The 22,711-nt window shown below is 41.0% G+C and overlaps 1 protein-coding gene across 1 annotated transcript; it reads left to right on the top strand.

The window, feature by feature from the left end:
* Positions 1 to 497: 497 nt before the first annotated feature.
* Positions 498 to 21,221, top strand: PA2G4 (proliferation-associated 2G4). The gene is made up of 13 exons (XM_015812973.1): positions 498 to 706; positions 3,801 to 3,929; positions 6,490 to 6,595; positions 6,956 to 7,025; positions 8,822 to 8,914; positions 9,948 to 10,011; positions 12,859 to 12,937; positions 13,116 to 13,194; positions 14,726 to 14,859; positions 15,586 to 15,680; positions 16,961 to 17,088; positions 17,593 to 17,646; positions 18,329 to 21,221. The coding sequence occupies exons 1-13, from the start codon at positions 619 to 621 to the stop codon at positions 18,392 to 18,394; spliced, it is 1,185 nt and encodes a 394-aa protein (XP_015668459.1). The 5' UTR covers positions 498 to 618; the 3' UTR covers positions 18,395 to 21,221.
* The last annotated feature ends 1,490 nt before the right edge of the window (positions 21,222 to 22,711 follow it).

Raw genomic sequence — 22,711 nt, 5'->3', positions numbered from 1 at the left:
TTAAACGCGATCAAATAAATGCAAAAGGGGTGAATGCTTCGCACAATTTCAAGGAAAGTTTATAAACGAGTTTATGGAATTTTGAATCCGCATTCACGTTTGGTGATTGTACAACGAAGGAACAGCATCTCTGGGTTAACTCGCAGAGCAAGCGCTCACCGAACGCAATCAGAAAGCAGCGCCGGTCGCCAAAGTCAGGGCAAAGTAAATCGGGCCACCAAAATAAACGTCAGAGAACGAAGGGGAGAAGAGCACGTAACAATGCCTTGTAATCTCGTCCCCGGCCATGAAGAGACGCTAGTTCAGAGAAACGAAGAGGGGCTCGTTTTTCCCGTCGCGCCTCGCCAAGTGGCTTCGTCCTCGGCCCGACGGGAGTTGTAGTTCTTCGCCGCCGAAAGAGTGGACTCGCTTCCCAGAGTGCCACGCGCAAAGCCCGCGCGCTCGCTCCCTTCCAGCCTGTCTCGCGTTCCGTCTTGGTGAGGCGAGGCGGTGTCGGCGGCGTCGGCGAGCGCGGCAGCCACCAGCACCAGCACCAGCACCCGTCCCTCCTCCTCCGCGGAGCGTGGAGAGGGAAAGGGCTTGAGGCGAGAGGCGGCGGCGGCGCGGCTCGGTCCGACCATGTCGGGCGAAGAAGAGGCGGCCGAGCTGACGATCGCGGAAGACGTGGTGGTGAACAAGTACAAGATGGGGGGAGAGATCGCCAACCGTGAGTATGACCCGGCGGGGGGGGTGGGGGTTGGGGAGCTGGGAGAGGGGCCTGGGTGGAAAGGGCGTCCCTGCGGCCGTCGAGGAGGCGGCGGCGAAGCTGTCAGGGAGCGCAGGAAACCTGGCAGGACAGGCGGCGGCGGATGGCGGGGGTGACAGAGAAGGGAAGGTGGGGAGATCGCGGGAGTCCTGGAGGGGGGGGGGCGTACCTTGCCTGGCAGGACGGAAGAACCCGGGTTTGCAAGTCGGTCCGGAAAGAATCGACTCGGAAGCCTCCCGTTGCCTCTGCCGGAGGAGAGAGACCCATTTTTGAAGCTGTCCCATCTAGGATGGGGGGGGGGGGGCGAACACATAAAATCTCTTGGGGCGATTTTCCAGGAGAGTAAGCTGCCCGTGATCCTCGATCTCTCCTGTGTACTTTTAATATTAAATTAATATTAAACAAAAAAAAAAGAACATAAAGATGGGGATATATATATAATATATAATATATATATATATATATTATATATATATCCCCATCTTTATGTTCTTTTTTTTTGTCTCCAGCTTCAGTAACACCACCCCCCACCCCCCAAAGAAAAAAAATCTGGAAGGGAAATGTACAGTTTTGCTTGCATTCATAAAACTCTTTGCTGGGGCGGGGGGGGAAAGAGGGAAATTCGCTTGCTACCCCGACTCCTTTGGTAATATTGTTAAAAAGAGGAATGATATTCGTCCTTTAGGAGCAGACATTCTTTGGGGGTGGGGGGGGAAAGGGAGGATCCGCGATCGCCCCGGGGGGAATGGAGACGCCGTCCTCCGGGAACTGCAAGGCACATGGTCTGGGACTTGCCATGTGCTGCTGCTGGCGCTCGCTCGCTCTCTCGTTCACTATCTTCCGACGTCCTGGCGGCCTCCCAGGTTTCCCCTTTTGTTTAAGGAAGAATGTCTGCTTCGGATCAGATCACCTTAAACACACACACAACACACACATACACACACACACCGTATTCTAGGAAGTCGATAATTAGGCAGGCGCGGAAATCGGTCAAGGGAAGTCTTTTATTACAGCTCGGCCATAACTTGCCTCTGTTTAAGGCGGGTGGAGGTTTTTCCCTTTAGCAAACGAAGTATGTATATATAGCCAGTTGACTTTTTTCAGCCCCAGTGGTTTTTATAGTGCGAACAAACAGGCACGGACAGATTGGGTAATCAAATACCTCGGCTTGCTTCGTTAGAGATACATCCAGCTTGCCATTTTTAAAATGTATTTTTGCTCTGTCCAGGAAGCAGAAGCCTTCAGTCGTCAAGATTTGTCCGCTTAGGATACAACTGCTTGGTGCAGATGCACCATACATAACAAATGCTACTGGGAAACATTCAGAAGCTAAAGAAATGGAAGGCTTAACTGCAGATGTTAGCTTTACATTTGCTCACACAGTAAGAGAGAGAGAGAGAGAGCACTTCTCAATCATAATTTTTCCTAGAGCTGGGGTTAGCAGTCCTTTCCTTGCATTTTTAGCAGGTAACATAAAATGGATCATAACTTAGCTAAAAAGGATGCAAAATACTTATATGCAGCCAACTTGAGATCCCCTAATTGAAATTCATTGTTTTAAATTGTGTATTAACCTATATTTACTGATCATATTTCACCTAAAATAATTTGGATGATCACAGAAAAATACGTATCTGGTATTTTTTACTACCAAATATAAAATGTACTATCAAATGTATTCAGTTTTGATTCTCTTAGGTTTTACATAAATTAATTATGTGTTCTTATTGCTAGATGTTGTAGAAACGTTTATTTGATAGTGGTCTTATTACAAGTGGTCTTAATGGAAATAAGCACCCAAGAATTAACTCATCTATAAAAAATAAATTACTTGACTACTGTGAGAGGCTAGTGGAAAATAGAGAGCTGTTGTGTGCTGGGTTTAGAAGGGATTTCCCTCTTGTAACAGCCTATTGGGTTTTTATAATTGGGCATGTATGGAATTTCATGCACTAATCTTACTGCAGCTCCTGAGAACCTATGTAGCTACTAAGATGCTTCTTAAATTCACAGAACTACAAAGGCCCTCAAAACTGTGTAAGTTCAAATTGGATAGGGAGTTTCTTGAGGGCAAAAAGATGCCAGACTGGAAAATCTACCATAATGGGATAGTATGAGTTGTTAAAGATTTCACCACCCTATGCATGTTTAATTCAGAGTTCTGAAAATGTTTTTTAAAGTTTTTACAGTGCTTTGACATAGCTAGTAGGTTCTCTTAATTCAGTGCATACTAATTTGCATAAGGACAGAATTGGATACATTTTGAATGGGCAGTTGATGCGGACACACTATATAATCTGAATCCATATGTTAAAATTATATTATACGGTCTTGTCATATAGATTTAGCGGTATTGTATATTCTAATTTGTGCTTTTGAACATGCCCTGGGACTGCTATTACCAGAATTCTATTTGAATCACAGTGCATTTCAGAATAGCATTATGCTGCTTTTTTTTTTAAGAGACAGAATGTTCTGTTGCCCAAGTTCTGACATAACCCATTTAAAGTTACTTATTGAACAGAACGCACAAAGTTGGAAAACTAATTTTTCCTCAGGTGAAAGGAAGTAGGGGAAAATCATGACCACAGAGTTGCAGTGATAAATAATGTGTAAGTAAAAATAATTCACTGGCCCAAAGATGGGCCAGTTTGCTATTTGCTGATGAGACTGAGTACAATCAGAGATGGCTATTATAATTTTCAGAAAGACAACGTGGGTTTTCTTTGTCTTTTTGAATTGTATTCTAATCAGGTTTGGGCTGAAGGAAGTTCTACTGATGTCAGGGACACCTTTTAAAAATAGGATGTATGCTTAAATGTTAACTAAAATAATGTACTGAACATGTGGGCCCGTATCCTTCAGTTAGAAGGAAAGAAAGGATTTTCTTTCAAGCCAACTGTATGTGGATAATGAGGTGGATGAAAAATAAAACAACCACTAAAAGTACTGCAAAGTGTACCTAGGGGCATCTTCCCCCAAATTCGGTGTGTCAAAATTCTGTGATATTTTAAAATGCATGAATACTAATTTGTATTTTTCTGTTGAACTTCAGGTGTCTTGCGTACGGTAGTAGAGGCAGCTAAAACTGGAGTGTCTGTCCTCAGCTTATGTGAGAAAGGAGATGTCATGATCATGGAAGAAACTGGCAAAATCTTTAAGAAAGAGAAAGATATAAAGAAAGGTATTATGCAGCTACAATATATTTTTTTAACCAATTGTTCCCTATTTAAATTATGTTCACTATTTCGTGCATTAAAGTATGTAGAGTGTTGATATCGGAATGACTGGAATATAGCCAAAGTATTTACTGCTACCAGCAAAGCCCATCCAAGTTTCCATCTCTTAACTTTCTTTGTGGGGTTTGAACTAGTTACTAGGCTGTAGAACTGAAGGGTAAAATGTGACATGGGGTGATGCTTGCAGCCTCTTTCCTTAGATTTGCATGGCTGCCTTCTACAGCTGATGTGCAGTACCAGGAAAAGACGCATTTGGCTCAAGGTAGAAGTGTACATGAAATGAACCATTTTTTTAAAAAAAATTCAAACTAGAAACAAATCATATTCTAGGGTTTTCTTACAAATCATTTCATATCGGGCCCAGTTGAGAGAAACAAAACGTTGAACATTTTAATTGTTCCAAATTTTGTCTCAAATAAAATCTGGGGGGGATCCCACAGTAATTTTATGAGAGAAGGAAGCCATAATTGATCCTTTCCCTTCTTCAAAAAAAAAGAGCAGATTTTTCCCCCCCAAGGGCTGCTATTGCCATCTGTCATCTGCTTCTTCCTACAGTGGTCCCAGTAGATCCTGGAGTAGCAGATCCAACTGATTGACCTTCCCTGATCTTCCTAACTTTCCTTTTCATCCTATTTTTCCTCATTTGCCATCACTGCTGGCCTCATGGTAAAAGTGTGTGGGGGGGTCTGCACTATGTATGGCCTTCCTCAGTGTTCCACTGGCCATGTAAACATCTGGCCTGTCTATTTTCACCTTTTACAACTTGCCATATTGCTGTTATTGATATAGGCACACGTTGTAAAGAAAAACTCTCAGCTTTGGCTTTTCTTTCTTTTAAATCCCCCCTTGCAGCATCTCCTTAAAACAGGACTTCACTACCAGTGTCTGGAGCAAAAGGAGCTTGCTTTATATCAAATCAGCACATACGAAACACAGATCAGGCCAGACCACCTTACACTAGTTATTCCTTGCACAATATAGTAATTTACACTTTTTTTTGTACATCCCTGGATTACACAATTCCCAGCAGTTATTGTGTATACTCTCGTATGCTCCAAATCTCATTTTGCCTTTCAGATCCATATTTCTGCACAGCCCCTGGTTGTTTGTAAGTTTGTTAAGTTACAACTTCTGGGGAGCCCTGTCTGTGGTGCTGGGGGAAGCATTACGTAAACACTGCTCATTTTTCTAGAAGCTGTGATATCTGGTTAACTGAAAACAGTGAATTAAAGTTTTGTTTGTTTTGTCCCTCCTTGAATTCATGTACTTTGAAGCGTTGCAGAACTTCTAAAGTGTTTGTTTATTTGCTTACTCCTTAGGCATATAGGCAGAATAGACTACCTGATGCAATAATTCGATAAAAACATATAGATAAAACATACAATTTAAAATTCCCCAGAGAAGTAATAGCATGACTTACATCTAGATACTGCCAGTCAAGAGGAACAACGTGCAGTATATCAAAACCTGAAGGCATGATGAAAAACCTTATCATGGCCTTTTTGAAAACTTAGGATCGTGGCCACTGATCTAATCTTTGGGGAAATGCCGTCATAGAGACAGACATTGCCCAGAAATTTCCCAAAGATTTGCAGTTTCTTCTGGAAGGTGACATTCTGTGTAGGAAATGACCTTCCAAATCTTGATGGATGGGCAGAGACCAGTGGAAGTTGACAGTCCTGGAGATACCCAGATCTTAAGACTTGAAGGGCTTTAAAAGTGATAATCAACACTTTGAATTACACTCACATATGAAAACTAAACCGCATCAATGTTCTCCGGGATTTTAAAGTAACAAATATTGCCAGTCTTAGAGGCAAAGAATGTAAGCCTATTTAAATATGAATGGTATCTCGTCTATGTATTCGGAAGTAATCGGAAATTGGGTTCCTGATTTAAGTCAGTATCTTGAATGACTTTTCTTTAGTTCCAGAGAATAATATATCAGCTACAGGATGTGTTTCAAACCAGTGCACACATGGAAGACCACCCTATTGAGCAAAATAGCATTTATTTCCATCTGAGCGTGCAATAAGATTACAACAGTAGAATGGCTGAATTCGCCTTCACCTCTTGACTGAGAGGTAGCTTCATCACATGCATTGTAATCTTTGGGAAGAGTCTGGAAAAAGAGTTTATGCTTCTTCAGCTATTCCTGGTTACGCCTTAAGTGTCTGTCTCTAAGTACTGACCAAGCCCAAAGAAGCTGTTGTTACAAGACAAGTTTATGCAGCTTTAGTAAATACTGTACACTCACAGTGTCAGCAGAAAAAAAAATAATTCAAATGAGCAGTTTGTGGGGCAAATAAAGTTTCTGATTTATATGAAGATCCAGAATAAGGCTCCATTTATTCCTGTCTTGCTTTAAAAATGGATAAGCAAAACCAAGTGTCTAATAGTAAAGGGATAAAATTTGCACATTTGACTAATAAATATATGTATATTTCAAGTGGGGAGATGTTACAGGACTAGTGTGAACTCACTGCTGCTCCCTTTTTTGTGTAGGTATTGCCTTTCCCACAAGTATATCGGTAAATAACTGTGTCTGTCACTTCTCCCCCTTGAAGAGTGACCAGGATTACATCCTTAAAGATGGCGATTTAATCAAAATGTAAGTGCCTTTATTTATTTTTTGCTAATTTTTACTTGATTAGTTTACTGAACTACACAGGACGCACTATGACATTCAGAAATGTATCATTTGACATACTGTGTCGGACAGCTATTGATATAGTATAGAATAGATCTCTCATGCCAGGGACAGAATAAATTTAGCTGGCTGTGCCCTGCTTACCGGGTGAAGACTGTTAGTTTAGCTGCCATGGTGTGAACTCTTTCACTATAGTATGTTTGAGACATTGAGGACAAGTGTCTTGTAAGTACAATATTTAAATCCTAGAATGTCACGAGAATCGTCCTTGTTTTATCATTTTAAAAACATTTTATTCTATTTTCCCTCTCTGTGTTGCAGTGACTTGGGAGTCCATGTTGATGGCTTCATAGCAAATGTAGCACATACTTTTGTCATTGAGGCATCAAAAGTAAGTGGTTTGCGTGCAGCTTTGAGAAATCACGAACAGTCAAGAGATTTGTTCTAGTAAAGGGAATTTATATAAGCAGCATCGCTAAGGAGAAAGAGCTTGTGCTGGAGTTGCAAATGGATGGCCACAGCAGTGGAAATACCCGTGCCTTTCTCTCGGGTGTCTTTTTTTCAAGGGTCTGCCCAGGGAAGGAAAGGGAGATGGCCTTTCAAAGGACTCAACTACCTCAGACTGGGAAGTAGCAACAGAAAAGAGGAGGTCTATGCGCTGGCAAGAGAGGGAGAGGTCAGAGAAGGTCAGAATGAGCATGGCAGAGTGATGGTGTGAGCAACAGCCACAAACTCTAGCAGACGCAAGGAAGGGAGGTGACCTGAGGACCCATGGCGGGATCTTGGGGAAGACAATGACCCAATTAATAATCCAGTTGTCAGGAAAAGAAGGTTGAAGGCTTGCCAGGAAGAGCTAAACCCAGTACCACAGGAGAAGACCGAGGCCGAGGTCACTTAGCGGAAAAAGAATCTAAAATATAATTAAAAAGGCAAAGAACACGGTGGTACCTGTTTAGGTACCTGTTGACATTGAATGCTATTAAAGACCCAACACATCAGCTGTCCTCTCTTGCCTTGCTTTTTGGCAGTTGGGCTAGAAGAGGCTGCTTAAAGAGGCAGGGAATGAAGCCAAGATCAAGTATAAACCCAAGGACAAAAAGAAATGCATCAAAGTCAAGCACAGAACATGGAAGGGTTTCTAGACTTAAGTCCCCATTTGACTCCCTCCCCCTGGCTCAGCCAGTCTCTCTCCTACATCTAGCCCCCTAAGTACTTTAGAAAGATAGTTCACAAACATTATCTGAGATCAAGCTGGCTTCAGTGACTGTATAAACCATGTTGTAGGCATGTGAAACCATGGCTTTCAGATTTTCTTTTGCTAAATTTTCATACTTAAGGTTTTTGTTCAAGCAGCTTGCTTCTGTGATATTTCTTACCGAAAATGTTTGTGCAGGGTGAATTTGCCATCTGGCAGTGGCTGCCTCTAATTAATGGGAGCAGTTGAATCTGTGTATAGTGTTAATCTCTTATCACTGCCCAAATGAGCAAACAGCTATAATGATTGATCAGATCATTGGGTGATACGTATTATTTACAGCTTTTTGAAGGATTTGTCCTATTCAGTTTGACCAGGGTATTCAGGAAAAAAAAGATACCAAAATTATTAAAACCACAGATAAAACAGAGGATGGTAATGAATAATAAAAGATTAAGCATGAGTCATGCTGTGTTACATTAAGGTGCCTTTTGTTCTTCCACTCAGTTGCTGCTGATAGAGCAATGGGGCATTTCTGTATTCATTCATTCATTCAAATTTATTAAAGTCACCCAACTCCAATGGACTCAGTAAAATAATTCAGTCAAGCTAATAAAGAATAATGACCATATTGATTATTATTTCTCTTTTTGGGCAGTTAAGATTTTTGAATCATAGGAGGTATTAATGCGGCATCAGAAGAAGGACACTGGGGTAAACAATACCTTGTGGACCCCAAAGGTCTTACAGATCTTGGGTGGCAAAGCATCTGGGCCTAATCAAGATAAAGTTCCATATAGTCATGAAAGTCAGAAAAAAATAACTTTTTGCCAGGTTACATCTTTTAATGTACAGTGCAGTTAAATTCTGTATAGAACGTTTAAATCTGACAAGTTTTAAGGTTTATTTCTTGTATGTCAGCTAGAAAGTTCTCTTTTCTTCAACTTTTAAAATGGATGCTTCTGTATTATTGTTTTCTCTCCCCATTTCAGGAAACTCCAGTGACAGGTCGCAAAGCTGATGTCATAAAAGCCGCTCACCTCTGTGCCGAAGCTGCCCTGCGCTTGGTCAAGCCAGGAAACCAGGTAAATAATAGGCAGCTACTTTTCACATGGACCGTGGCTGTTTGAGGAAGGTGGCTAAGACTGTCCAGCTCCCGTTCAAGCTTGAATCAATTCTGAATCTACAAATGAGAAACTTGACTTTTTCTGAGAGGAGATAATGTAAGAAATTTAGAGCGTACAGCTGCTGTCTCAACTGAGCAGTGAGGCCTTCTTCATAAAAGGTATACCTACTGTTGCTTTCAGACTGCAAAGCAAAGATGGGTAACAGGCCTCTCTTAAAATCAGCCCTGGCCAGCATAACTGATACTCTGCAGGGACAGTGGTAGCACTTCAGCAGTAGCTAGAGAGCCACACATTCCCTTTAAAGAGCTTATAAATATCCAGTCAGCGTTTAATCCTTTGCTTAACAAAAAAGTGAGTGTCCTGGAAACATCTTGATGTTCTGGATGTGCTTTCAAAATGATAGCATAAATATTTGGCAGCTTAAATTTTTTAAAAAGGGACCAATTTTTCTTTTCCCCATTTTATTAATCCATTCTTATCTCCTAGGTTTTGATAAGCTTATCTGTTAACTTCAAGCGGTTGGTTTCTGCCCAAAAATCTAGAAATCCTACATTTGTTTTTTTCCCCCAGTCAGTTGATTGTATTCATCTCTGTTTTTGCCTGCACAGTTTACATAAGTATTTCAGTAGCAATCAGTTTTCCCCTTATCATCTTGCTCTTGAATTGGAAGCTTTTTTCCCTCTCTTGGAATATAGAATAACTTGTGTATTATGGCTTTGGAGTTCATATTATTGGGTTACACTGTGCACCCTTTGAAATTGATTTCTAACCTTGCACAAATGTAATCACCTCTCTGCTGGTCATTAAAGCATAGGCATCTTTTGCATTTTTCAGTGAGGAACTGAAAAAAATCACTTGTGCTTTAATAAATATCACAAATTTATATCCAATGTCGTAAATTTCTAAAAGAGTGAAATAGGAAATAGGGTACTAGGCACAGTTTTTATTGCATTATATGGTCATATTTGAATCGGGTCCATATTCTTAACAGAATTCACAAGTAACAGATGCCTGGAACAAGATTGCTCATTCGTTTAACTGCACGCCAATAGAAGGTAAGAGTTGGCTTGATGAAGAGTGAAGTTGATGCAGAATAATACAAGTGGTCCTTGACTTAACGACTGTAATCGAGCCTGCCCATTATGGCCATAAGTTGTGATGGTCATTAAGCGAGGTGCCTTTATGACTGCCTTGCTTAATGATCCCAAGCCCTGCTCTCCCCATTGCAGTTGCTAAATGACTGCATAGGTCATTAACTGGAGTAGGGGGCACCTTGGGGGGGGGGAAGCCTAGTACAGGCCAAGCCCAGCACTGCGGCATCTCCCAAGCTTACGTGTGGCCTACCCTGGGCCTACCTCCCCCACTCTGAGACACACCATACTCCTCTTTCCACCTAGTTCAGGGGTCTTCAAACTTGGCTCTTTTATGACTTGTGGACTTCAACTCGCAGAATTCCTCAGCCAGCGTGCCTGGCTGAGGAATTCTGGGAGTTGAAGTCCACAAGTCATAAAAGGGCCAAGTTTGAAGACCCCCCGCCCTAGCTGGATCCCCTCAGGCCTTGGGCCTGCTTCCCATCTCTCTAGGTCTCATACCCTCCTCCCCACCTCCTGTCTTAGAACACACCACTTACTGTAAATTCCTTTGGGAAGCAGCCATTCCACCATGAGGCCTCCCTATATTATATAACAGGGCTTTTCAAACTTTTCACAGATTTTACCACTTTTAGGACATGACAATATTCGAGTACCACCAGTGCTTAGCAAGGTGTCAAAAACTTGATGACTAAAAAGGGGGGGATTTTGGGTTTTACTGATTAGATTCATTTGTTGTTATAGAAATGTCTAGTTTATAATATTATGGAAAAGTAAGAAGTTGAGATTCGATGTTAATGCTTCATTCTACTGCAAGAGAGGAAGTCGGAAGTCAATGCCTTTTCTTTTCCCCTTCTCCCCCTCACTTTTTCCCCCCTTCTTCTTCCCCACTATGTCCTACTGTTTGCTTTTGTATTTTTGTATTTTATTCCATAACCTTAATAAAATGTTACAAACCGTAAAAAAAGGGAAAAAGCACCGGTTTTAATTTCTTTAGTGGTGGTTCCTTTACGCTCAGGCCACGTGGAGGACCCCCGGCAGTGCAGGCTGCCCAGAGCCCTGGGCAGTGGAGGGCAAGCACCCAGCTCAGCCCAGCCTTCCCCAAGGGGCCCCAGCTGTGCTTACCTTCTCCTTGAGGCCAGCTGCTGCTTGGCTCGCTCTCCTTGGCCAGGTTGCTCATGGTGTGTGTGGGAGGGCAAAATGTGTGGGTCAGAGGGAGGCCCAATCTCTCTCCCTGCGAGGAGACCCGGCTTTGTAACCAAAGCATCCTCAGCGATAGGATGGGAGACCACCAGGAGAGTCAGGAGGAGGGGATAAGGGGATGGCAAAAGGGCAGCAGGGCTGGTTGTGGCCAAGTGCTAAGGCAGGACTTCCCTCAGACCCTCCCTCCCTCTCATTATAATCTTCCCCCCTTCTTTTTCCTTCCCTCTTCATTTTCCTTTCCTTTTTCTTCCTTCTCCTCTTTCCTTCTTTTTCTTTCCTTGCTCTCTTCCCCTCTTTCCTTCTTTTTCTTCGTTTTTCCTCTTCCCCTTTCTCCTTTCCTGTCCCTTCTTGGATGCTCAAATGCAAAAGGGGAAACATTCCTCCGTGCCTCCTTGCCTTGTGATCAAATGCCACTTTTGCTAGTAGTTTGTGGCCACTTAAAAGATTGAGAACAAACCAGGCTCAGTTTATCCCGTGTTTGCATTTAGCGGGGGCATCCACAGAGAAAAGTAGAGCAAAACTCAAAATTGTGGCTGTGATAGTTGATCAGAGCTCCTCCGTTTTTTATGTGTAACAGCTTTAGCATTTAGGAACAGAGGTAGCTTAGTTGCTTTTTTATTAATACATAATCCTTAAAAGAACTCTCTTATAGGGACCCTGCCTTGGTCTAATTCAGACTGGAAAAATAGCAGAGGAAAATAATTTTCCCCACTCTGCTTTGTCCTGTTTTCCCCACTGGAAATGGCTGTTAGCAACACACAAGGAAGGGATACTTTCCCAAGAGCTCATAATTCAAGAATACCAATGTTAACTTGGATTGCCAACAAAGTTCTGTCTGTGACAAAACAGAACACAAAATTGCTTTCTCCTTCGAACTGGGGCATTTCCAACCAAGTTGCCTCCCCTCCCTCCCTCCCCTGCTTTTTTTTTTAAACTGCCAGAGGTTCTGGGCAGAGGTGGCAGCAGGCAGGCAGCAGTGGGCAGAGGCTTCACATTTTGACTACTCCCCCCTGCCAGTGCCTCTGTGTGGCTCTCAGCTCACCTCTCCCAGACCTGCGCATGTGTTTGTATGTGCACGGGCAGGTGGAGGTCTCACCCCTTGCAGCCCCGTGCCTCAACAGAGACCTTCTGCGTTGGCAGGCTGCAAACTAATGAAAGCTGGTTTTTCGGAGTACTTGTTTCTTCTTCTCAACGTGCCGCCGATCGCATCCGCCCTGTCTCCCTCCGCTCCCGCCCCCAACCCCATGGAGGGCTGCAAGAAGCTCCCATTGCAGCTTCTCTTATCTCTCCCATTCTTTTCCTCCCCAATGTCACAGCGTGGGGCTGCAAGACTTGAGGACCCCCTCCCTATGTGCGCGCACACACAAACACAATAGGGCAATAAAATGTAACGATCACCTCTGAATAATTACAAAGAATTATACTGCCAACTACCAGTAGCAACAATATCGCATTTTCCTGCATCAGCTACACTTTGCTTTGGTAATGAGTACAGTCAGACGTTTAGGCAAAAAGTGTATTTCTGGTCAAAACATGGGGTGCCTTGAAATCTTAGCATGTAAGCCTACCTTACAATACCAATACTAACATAAGCCCTTTTCTTGATAGGCATGCTATCACACCAGCTAAAACAGCATGTGATAGATGGAGAGAAGACCATCATCCAGAACCCTTCAGACCAACAAAGGTATGAGACAATTTAGATGCCAACCTGTTTTTAGAATTTGTTTGTGTGTGTGTGGGGGGGGTTTAATGAATTTTGATGGAAAATGAAATCCACGATTTTCAGTTAGTAGTTTATTATTCTGCAACTTTCCAAACCCTGTTCAGATGGAAATGTCTTCATATGTTTATTCCTCATCCAGAAAGGACCATGAAAAAGCAGAGTTTGAGGTTCATGAAGTTTACGCCATTGATGTTCTTATCAGCACTGGAGAAGGAAAAGTAAGTCTGTTTTATATCTCCCCTGTAAGTGGATATTCCAAAGAGACCTAAACTCATATAAAATAATATAATGTAATGTAGTATAATAAAATATATCCCTGACTAGGTTGCTTGGCCTGATGTCTTGGGAAATCCACAAGTTGCTAATTCCTACAGAATTAATGAAAGTTAACAGAGTGGTGGGTTTCTGTGTTGGACTCCCTCTTCATATCATTGATCAGGATATTCAGATGCTCAAGGATTGTGCTGTTCTGTTATAGTCCTGGTGTTTTAAGAATGTCAATAAATTTGATCCTGCCATATTTCCACACAATCAATATTTAAATGTTATTTGTGACGTGGTTGCTATACATTTGCATGAGAAACTGATTGGCTAGATTAGCTAATCTTGGCTGATGAACAAGAAGCTTCAGGACAGGTTAACAACAATAGATCAAAGTATTCTAAGTCATCTGGTGGGAAAAATAATTATTTCATTCTCGAGATTCCCTTTATGCCACTCTTGCAATTTGAAGGCAGCTTTTGATTCATTGTGGTGAAAAATATGACAGCAAATAGAGGACTTTTTACTTCAATTTCTACTATAAGAACAGGCTGTATCCTGGCCTGCTTTAAACTTAACCTTTATATCCACTCCCTAGTTCAAACCCTAAGAAAAAGTGGATTTTTCTCCCAAGTGTCTATTTTGCTTTATGCTGGATGACACAGTCAATCTTCAGCAGAGCACAAGCCTTAAATACTTACTGTACGGAAGAAAAACTAGAAATTAAATAAACAAAAGTTATACGGTAGTCACAAAATGAAGATAAAATTAACAGCAATCAGACTGAGCAAAGCAAATCCTTTAACTATTTAGAAATTGTGTTAAATGATTCAGTATCTAGGGTTACTTCATCACACACAAAATTCCAACGCAGTAATTAGATTTGCCAATCACCATAGAAATAATTCATGGAGGCACCAGCAAACCATTTTTGAAATATTTTGCCAAGAAAACTGCAGAGACTTGTCCTGGCCGTCTCTTAGAATCAGGCACGACTGAATGGAAGAAACAACAAATGAAATAATTGTGTTTCCTTGCAGTGATGCTTTTGGGGGGAGAACATATTGAGCCTGTGGTGCATAAATCTGTGCCTAATACGTTGCAAAAAAAAATGGAGGCAATTCAATCCAAGTTCTTAAGAGCAATGCTTCGTGGCCTTTGTTGTCTTCAGGCGTGAGCTTGAGGCTCGTATTGGATTGTGTGTCAGTCAAGGCTTTGCCAGTTGAAATACTGACTAAAACTAATTTTAGCGAGAAAGATCTCTGTCCAATTCACAAGTTGCTATTTGATGTTTTACATAGTAGTTAGGGCTACGTTTCTAAATGAATACACTGGGAAACTCACTTATATTGGGAATGATATAAAATCAAAACTGTATTTCAGAAAGATATTTTTTTTCTCCTCTCTTGCCATACGGCTCCTATCACATGAGTAAATATGAGACTCAGTTGCTGAAAGTGTTGTGAATTGCCCTGGTTTGTTTTTCAGGCCAAGGATGCTGGGCAAAGAACCACCATTTACAAAAGGGATCCTTCCAAACAATATGGTTTGAAAATGAAAACTTCCCGTGCCTTTTTTAGTGAGGTGGAGAGACGATTTGATGCTATGCCTTTCACTCTCAGGTTTGTATATAACACTTTAATAGCAGGCTTTCCACTTGGCTACTCAACTGTTGGACAGTTCTTGCCACTGAATAGTTTTTGCTCAATCTAAACCAATATCTTAAAATAGTAAGTCATAATGTAAATGGCAGGTATTTTTTTTTAATTGCATAGCTCAAGTATATGAAAGTTGATGACGCTAGCTTGTGGTTAAGAAAGCAAGATTAAAGCAGCACGCTGAGGGAATCTAAGAGATTGTAGGTACACTCGGTTTACTAAGTTGGAGTTTGTGCAATCATGAATGAACAAACTATGATTGAGTACATTTGCACAGTATGCCAAAATAAATAAACGTCATTGTGACTTAGTGCAATTATGAACCAAACTCCTTTCAAAGTCAGTTATGAAGGACTCTAGTAGTCTATTAAGTCCTCTTTCTGGCTTGTAGGAAAACTTCCTATGTCTTTTTTTAGTGACACGGTGGAGAGGCAATTTGATGCTATGCCTTTCACTCTCGGGCACTGTCCAAATCAAATTTGCAGTCATAAATGCTAGAGAAGGTAAAGTTCCTTTGGAGCTGAATCCTGTGGCTGGTGCCAAGTTGTTTACTTGGACAGATGCAGGATTCTTTGCCGTTTAGAACCAGCTTATTTTTTTTCCTGAAAAGGCTAACATAATTGTTGAGTAATCGGAAAATCCCAAAAGATGTATGGTTGGATTCTGAATCTGTTCTTCTGTTTCCCATAGGGCATTTGAGGATGAAAGGAAGGCCAGGATGGGGGTAGTAGAATGTGCCAAACATGAGCTGCTCCAGCCCTTTAATGTCCTCTATGAGAAAGAAGGTGAATACACGCTGCTGAATGTCAGAGCTCTTTTTGTCTTGCATCAGGCTAGACAGTTTCCTTCCAGAGGCAGTTGCTAGGCATTACGTTGCAGGATGAGAAACCACTGGCCTTTCAGGTGTTCCTGGAAACTTCCATTGTTCCTAATCACTGGCCAGGCTGCTTTGGAAATAGGAAGCGGGTGGGGCTCTTTCAAATGTGTGAGACCCCTGCAATCCAGTGTAACTGCAGGACTTCCTCTGCTTCCAAGCCCTGCAAAATTGGAAAGAGGCTTGTTTTTATAGTTCAGTGAGGCTTGGCAGGTTTTTAAAGCAAAAGGGCATCTTATGCTTGGGATAGTAACACCAGCAATAGAACTTCTGGCTGTGGAGGGAGGGGCAGAATAGATGATAGTTACAAATTCTAACTGGGCTTTTGCCAGCCAGGTTTGGGTCAGGGGCAATGATATCTCAGGCCAATAAGCAGACGAGGTGCTGCTCAGATACCGTGTTTCCCCCAAAGTAAGGCCTACCCCGAAAATAAGCCTTGATTTTGGGGGGTGGGCCTAATATAAGTCGTACCCCAAAAATAAGCCCTAGTTTTGGAGCGAGGCGCACACCTAAAAATCAAACTGGGGTGGGGGTGTGGACCTGCCCACGTGCTCCGCACCCACTTAACCTTGCAGCCAGGCCTCTCCTCGCCGGCCCACTTCTGTGTCTTCTGCAGCCAGGCCTGCATTTCTCAGTCACAAGCCTTTCCAGAAGGCCACTGCAGCCAAGAACTGAGCTATGGATTCAATCCATTGTTCGGTTCTGCAAGACCTGCAGCTGAGAACCAAGCTATAGATTGAATCCATACCCCAGTACTCGGTTGCATACTGTATGCCATCCGGAAAAGCCTGATTGCAAAATGTAGGCCGGAATGCAACTGCAAAATGAAGCTGCTCCTTCGGTCCCAGAAGAAGTGGACTGGCTGGGCTGGGCTGTCGATGCTGGAAGTGAGTATAAAAACATCCCCCCAAAATAAGCCCTAGTGCCTCTTTTGGAGGCAAAGGGGAAAAAAAGACCTGTTCTTATTTACGGGGAAACACGGTAGGAACCGGCACAAAATGCTACCTTGGATTACATCAAGTTTTAAAGGGGTGGAACTGACTCATTTTCCCTGTGGGAAGAGATGGGGCAGAATCAAAGTAATGTGACCTTTTGGTGTATTTTTTTTCTTGCTGTGTGCCCATCTTATTGCTAATGGTTGGCTACTATCTTGCTCTGTTGTCAATCCTCTACTCCCCTCCCCCTGATTAGGAGAGTTTGTGGCCCAGTTCAAGTTCACGGTGCTTTTAATGCCCAACGGCCCCATGAGAATAACCAGTGGCCCCTTTGAACCTGAATTCTACAAATCAGAATTTGAAGTTCAAGATGCCGATCTGAAGGTCAGTAACAACTACTGTGCTCTTGTAAGAATCAAAGTCACAAGAACAAAAATTGTCATAGAAGAGAGAATGGTCTGACTTTCCTATTCTGGTGGTAATATTCGTTACTCTCCCGCACTTATTTAACATGTTTAACATATCCAAATTTCATAAATGCAGACCAGTAGGCATATCTCTACCACTATGCCTGGTGAAACAACTGGTGAAAATTGTTTTGAATTAAAATTGAAACATTTTCCCCATCTCGTTAGTTTATATTGTGAATTATATAGCCATTTTTTAAAAAAAAATAGAGATATATTAACTCTTCCAGGTTTTCCTAGTCATGATTACTATCCAAAGGATGCGTGGCCCTGCTCCCTGTGAGTCCAAGTGTTGAACATTCTAGGGCTGGTTACATTGCTATAGAGCTGGCAGGAATTTCTTCTTCATTTGTTGTCTTCGAACAAAGGGGAATCACTTATTAGGTATCTTTACTCCTGATATTTTTTTCCCCTTTTTTAGGCACTTCTACAAAGCTCAACAAGCCGCAAAGCCCAAAAAAAGAAGAAAAAGAAGGTAACTTGGCTCTGGGATGTATAGTGATGTAACTCAGTTGAGCTCCTGCAAGTAGTGACAGCTCAAATATTTTTATGCCTTGGATCATTCTTACCAGAGCTTCTTCCTCTGAGTGGATTGTTAAGTGTAATATGTAATCCATATAGTGTTATATAATGTTGTAGAGTTCTGTAGACCTAATTGTGTCAAATGACTTGGAAGATGGGGAAAGCTTGTTAACTCCAGGATAAATGGGGCATAATCTTTTAATAATAACCTCAGTGGCAAATTAACAATATACTTAATTTAAGAAAGAAATGATCAAAAGTTCAAAAGAAATGATCTCATTAGATAAGTTGTAAATATACTTGGATTTGCAGAAGTGTAAAGCGGTTGGACCAGTTACACAGAGAATTCCCACCCAGGTGACCTTGGCTGAGCACCAAAAAGCTAAGCCGGGTTGAAAGATCAGTAGGAAATCTCAGCTAGAGGTTAAGACGAGGAGGAATCCCAGAAGAGGCAACAGCAGTCCATTTCCATATCATGCCAGGAAAACATGTCCTGTAACCCACCAGGAATCCCAACTTGACTTGATATCTGAGTGTGATACAGTCTCCCATGTGCATAGAATAGCTCGCATCTTTGGAAAGGTGGAACTGCTTAAGCTTCATACAGCTGATTCTCCCTTCCTTTGTTTTTCCAGGCTTCCAAGAATGCGGAGAATGCCACAACAGGGGAAACAGCAGAAGACAGTGAGGCTGTCGACTGAAGGGTTCTGCTTTCCTCTGCCTCACACCTGATTCTTTCTCTCACATGCCCCCCCTCTAACAGGAGAAACGAGCATCCCTTCATGGCTGTTTTGTTTCATAGGACCACAGGACAAATAGCCTGGACTTCCCACAACGTGCAACCAGCTGAGATTGACTTGGCCACTAAGGGAGGCGTCTCTTGGCCACTTCAGAATACTTTTAAATGTGTGAAATAATAAAATCAGGAGTAAAAAAACAGTCTACATTCACTCTTTCTAGCCTTTGATACTACTTGTGCTCCTTAGAAGTGAGCAAATGCAGTTCTCAGCAAGAGCAGGAGCTTTCTTCTGGCTCCACCTCTCTCTCCTACCCTCTTAAAGGTACTTTTAACTCTTCTGAAAAATCCTTTGACATCTTGGCAAATAATTATACATGCAGAAACTCATTCCTGACTTTAGAATTGTATTACATGCAGCTAGTATAACTTGCACATCATTGCTTTTTCAATTTTTTAGGCAATTTTCCTCTCTTAAACATCTAAGATGTTTCTCAAGATACTGAGGAGGGGTGTCTCTTTTTCAACCCCCAACAAAATATTTTAATTTTTGCAGACAGGCTCTTTGAAGATTATTCTGTTTTTCTAGGCAGCATCGTTGTCTACAGAATTATTTTCATTTGGTTTTATACTACTGTTGGTTTAAATTATCATCCCAGAACAAAAATAGATTCATTAACCACTTGGTAAAATCCTTTCCGGGCTCTAAAAGTAATAAAACCTGATTTAATAGGAGCTCTTTGATGTTTTGTTTTGTTTTTTACCTTTTTGTGCATTTGCATTTACTTATCCCACACACATTTGTCTTTTCATTACTAAAACATTTCACTGTTTTGATGTATATGATACCTAAAACAGGATTTTTCAGAAGAATTCCTCTATATAATTTTTACATGAATGAATGGTATGCTACAGAATTGGTTGGACCTGGAATTGACTCCATTTGTGAGAATCTCTTTTTTATAGTATGTCTTTCTAAATTGTCCATTTCAATTGTATATGATTGTGTGGGATGTTTTTTTTTTCTATGTTATTCCAAACCAGGTTCTTGTCTACACCCTTAATGTAGCTGAATGGATTTCTATAAAACTGTTTTGTGCTGAATGGCAGGCAATACCTTTCTGTCCAGTATACCTGGAGTTTAGCATTTAACAGTCTCAGTTACTACCAAAGTTTAAGACCATCAAAAGAATTTTAGATGTGTCTTTTTTTCTGGGGTTTTTTTTCCCATCAGTCTCTGTAAACTTCTACTTAAGTTTCTAGAGTGCGTGCCTGCTTTTGTAAGGATCACTTTCAGTGCTGATTTTGGAAAGTGCAATGGGGAATATGTTGAGTGGAGATTGAATCATACGGAATAATGAGCTTGGAAAGGATCATGCACAAGACTTGTAATGAACTGCCAATTCTAAACTGCTCCTAATTATGAACTAGGTGGGGTGGTAGGGGAGGAATACCATTTGTTCCTAGCAAGGAGCATTTTAGAATTTATAAGTAATATGTTTTCTTATTTCCCTTCCTTTATGGTTCAGCCACATTACCAGTTTATAAACCACTAAGGTTGCGGTTTATTTAATTTTTCATCTTTATTTTGAAACTAAAGCAATTGTATCCCTTGGTTTAAAAAAAATGCAGTTGAAAATTTTGGGACAAAATTCCCACAAGCTGTTCTGTAATTTTTATTTTTATTTTTCAAATAAAATTGATTAGTGACACCCATGGATAGATTAATGGGTCTGTGTTGAAGGGGTGGAAGAGTCTGAAATATACTTGAAGTAATGTCTGCTTTTATGCACTTAAGTAACTGAAAACATTATGAAGAGTTGATTACTCTTAACTATTACTACCTACCAGATTCTTCTCATTTTTGAACATCTGAACTTGTGTAGCACTAGGTTTCTTACTCTAGCATTATGCTTGATTCATTGAATATTCTACAATGCATTTAAGAAAATAAGTTTTCCTCCTATTTAAAAAGGTCCTTTTCTGATATTTTGCTTGCTTCCCTCCCCCCCTTTTTTTTAGGAAGAAAAGAGCAATCTTTTAATAACGCATTAAGTACAGCTGGTTCTTTGCTTTGGCTAATTCTGTTTGCAACAAAATTCTTGGTCCTGATCATACATTTTGCCATACATCAACAATAGAACTCAAAATGGGTCTTACATTTCCACCATTATTAGATCAACTGACTCCTCAGTAGTTACTAATCTTAGAAAAAAGCAATGCCAACTTTAACTTAACCAATGGAAAGAAATCATTTTAGTCCTGTGCTATAAATTTAGCTAAGTGTTGCAATGCACAAAATCACACATGATAACTAGCTTACCAGTTAATTACACAAATGTATTGGTAAGTGGCCACTTCCAACTTCTAATAACTGCCAATGTTTAAGGAAACAGCCTGTTGCTTTGACAGCTTGTATTGTTTCTGCTGGTCTTTATTTTTCACAATTCCAATCAAAAGGGCTTCACAACACAGTTGAATTCAATGCATCATAGAGCCGTTCCATTTGGTTTTAACGCAGGTCAAATGAAGACCTCAGTTGGGAATCTATGTTTCTAACTTAAAGTGCCTTTATGAGTCTTGAATAGAATGTAATTTAATTACTGACTTGTTTCTATACAGGAAATTGGGAAGCTCCCAACATGAATTCTGTTTTTGGGTTATCAGCCAACCTTACTGTGTCTGTCTTGAATATCAGTGTTATGATCACTAGGTTTAGTAATATTTTCAAGCTCTTTTTGACTGCCCTGTACTAGCAATGTAGATTTCAATAAAGCACTTCATTATAATTGGATCTCAAGCCAATGAGCTATGTTATTTATTTGCTCCTTTCCATCTCTGATTGTACAAGGTGGATGTTGTATCTTAATGTTGAGCTTTTTTTGATGGCCTAAAATTAATGGGGCCACTAGGCTTTAATTGTTAGCTTGTAAAAAGAGAGAAATACAATACTTCCTCCCTCCGATTCATCTTTGCAATAACTGATATAACTGATTTAGTTATTGACCGAATTCACATTGTAGTTTGGGTTTCAGAATCTTCTGTTAACTCGGCCACTTTAAGCCATAATATAGCACGTGAACCCATTTTCCCAGTAAGCTTCATAAGTGAGTAGCGATTTAAACTAAGGTGCTGAGTCTAGCCCAGTATTTGATACTGCATTATATGTTCAATATCTGGATCCTGATTCCAAATTGAACCATGACTTGGGATGTGATTTGAAAGATCTGATTTGTTTCATTTGCATCCTGAACCATAAACTAACCAAACCATGCTTTCCTACATGAACCCAGCACAATGAGTTAACATTTGTTTTAATCTAATGTGTCGACCTCTGTTCAGAATTGAGCTAATTCAACGTAATTAACTACTTGTAAAAGTAAGAAACAGGACTAAGTTCTAGTAGTATTGCAGAGATGCTTAGTGAATAAGCTCCAACTGTTGTATTTACAGTATTTAGAAGTTCTGGATAAGGAACTTATTGAAGGTGAGAATTTTTGCAAAGTAGAACTGGGGGTATGTGTGGTTCTAACTGATCCTACACCTTGGTCATATCTCTAGTGGGCAAGTCACCGTGGTCAGGGGCAACTTTCTAATCACCCATGGAATTAAGTAGGTTATTGAATCCCTCATTCAACCCAACCAATTGTGTTGGGGAGAGACTTCTGCATCAGAGAAAAAGCAGGGTGCAAATACCAGAATCAATATGTATTCTACCCAGAATAGCAAGGTCAGATAATAGCAGCAACCTGCATTGAAGCTGCCAGGTTGGAGTCTACAAACTTCCCCCTAGTTCAGCACTAGATTGTATTGAGGCTCTTGACTTGGCTACAGCACGTAGTATGGCCCTATTCAGGCCTGGATCCTGAAGCACAGTATTAATTTATCAAATAATATCTGACACAGACTGTGCAAGCAACATTCCTACAGCACTCTGTATCTTGCCTGTCAACATACTAGGTCTGGGGAGAAATAAAATAACCCATTGAGTTTAGTCAGTGTGGATGATGAAATGAACATCATGATAGGTGTGCCATATTACTGTCTTCCCTAGGGCTCTGTTTACTTGAATGCAAGCTCTGTTAGCCAATACTATTGCTGAGGTATTGTGTTGATTTTTCACACATTAGAACCCTGTATCTCTTAAATGAAGTGGCTTTCTCATTTTTTTTAAATGTAGTAATAGCAATGCTCTTCTTAGTTATGGCCTTCTAATTCTCCAAATTATTCTTCAAAGCACCAGAAGGCAGGACAAGAAACAATGGATGAAAACTAATCAAGG

Source organism: Protobothrops mucrosquamatus, unplaced genomic scaffold (genome assembly GCF_001527695.2).
Source record: "Protobothrops mucrosquamatus isolate PMUCROS unplaced genomic scaffold, P.Mucros_1.0 scaffold124, whole genome shotgun sequence".
Lineage (NCBI taxonomy): Eukaryota > Metazoa > Chordata > Lepidosauria > Squamata > Viperidae > Protobothrops > Protobothrops mucrosquamatus.
This window is presented reverse-complemented; position numbering and strand designations above follow the sequence as displayed.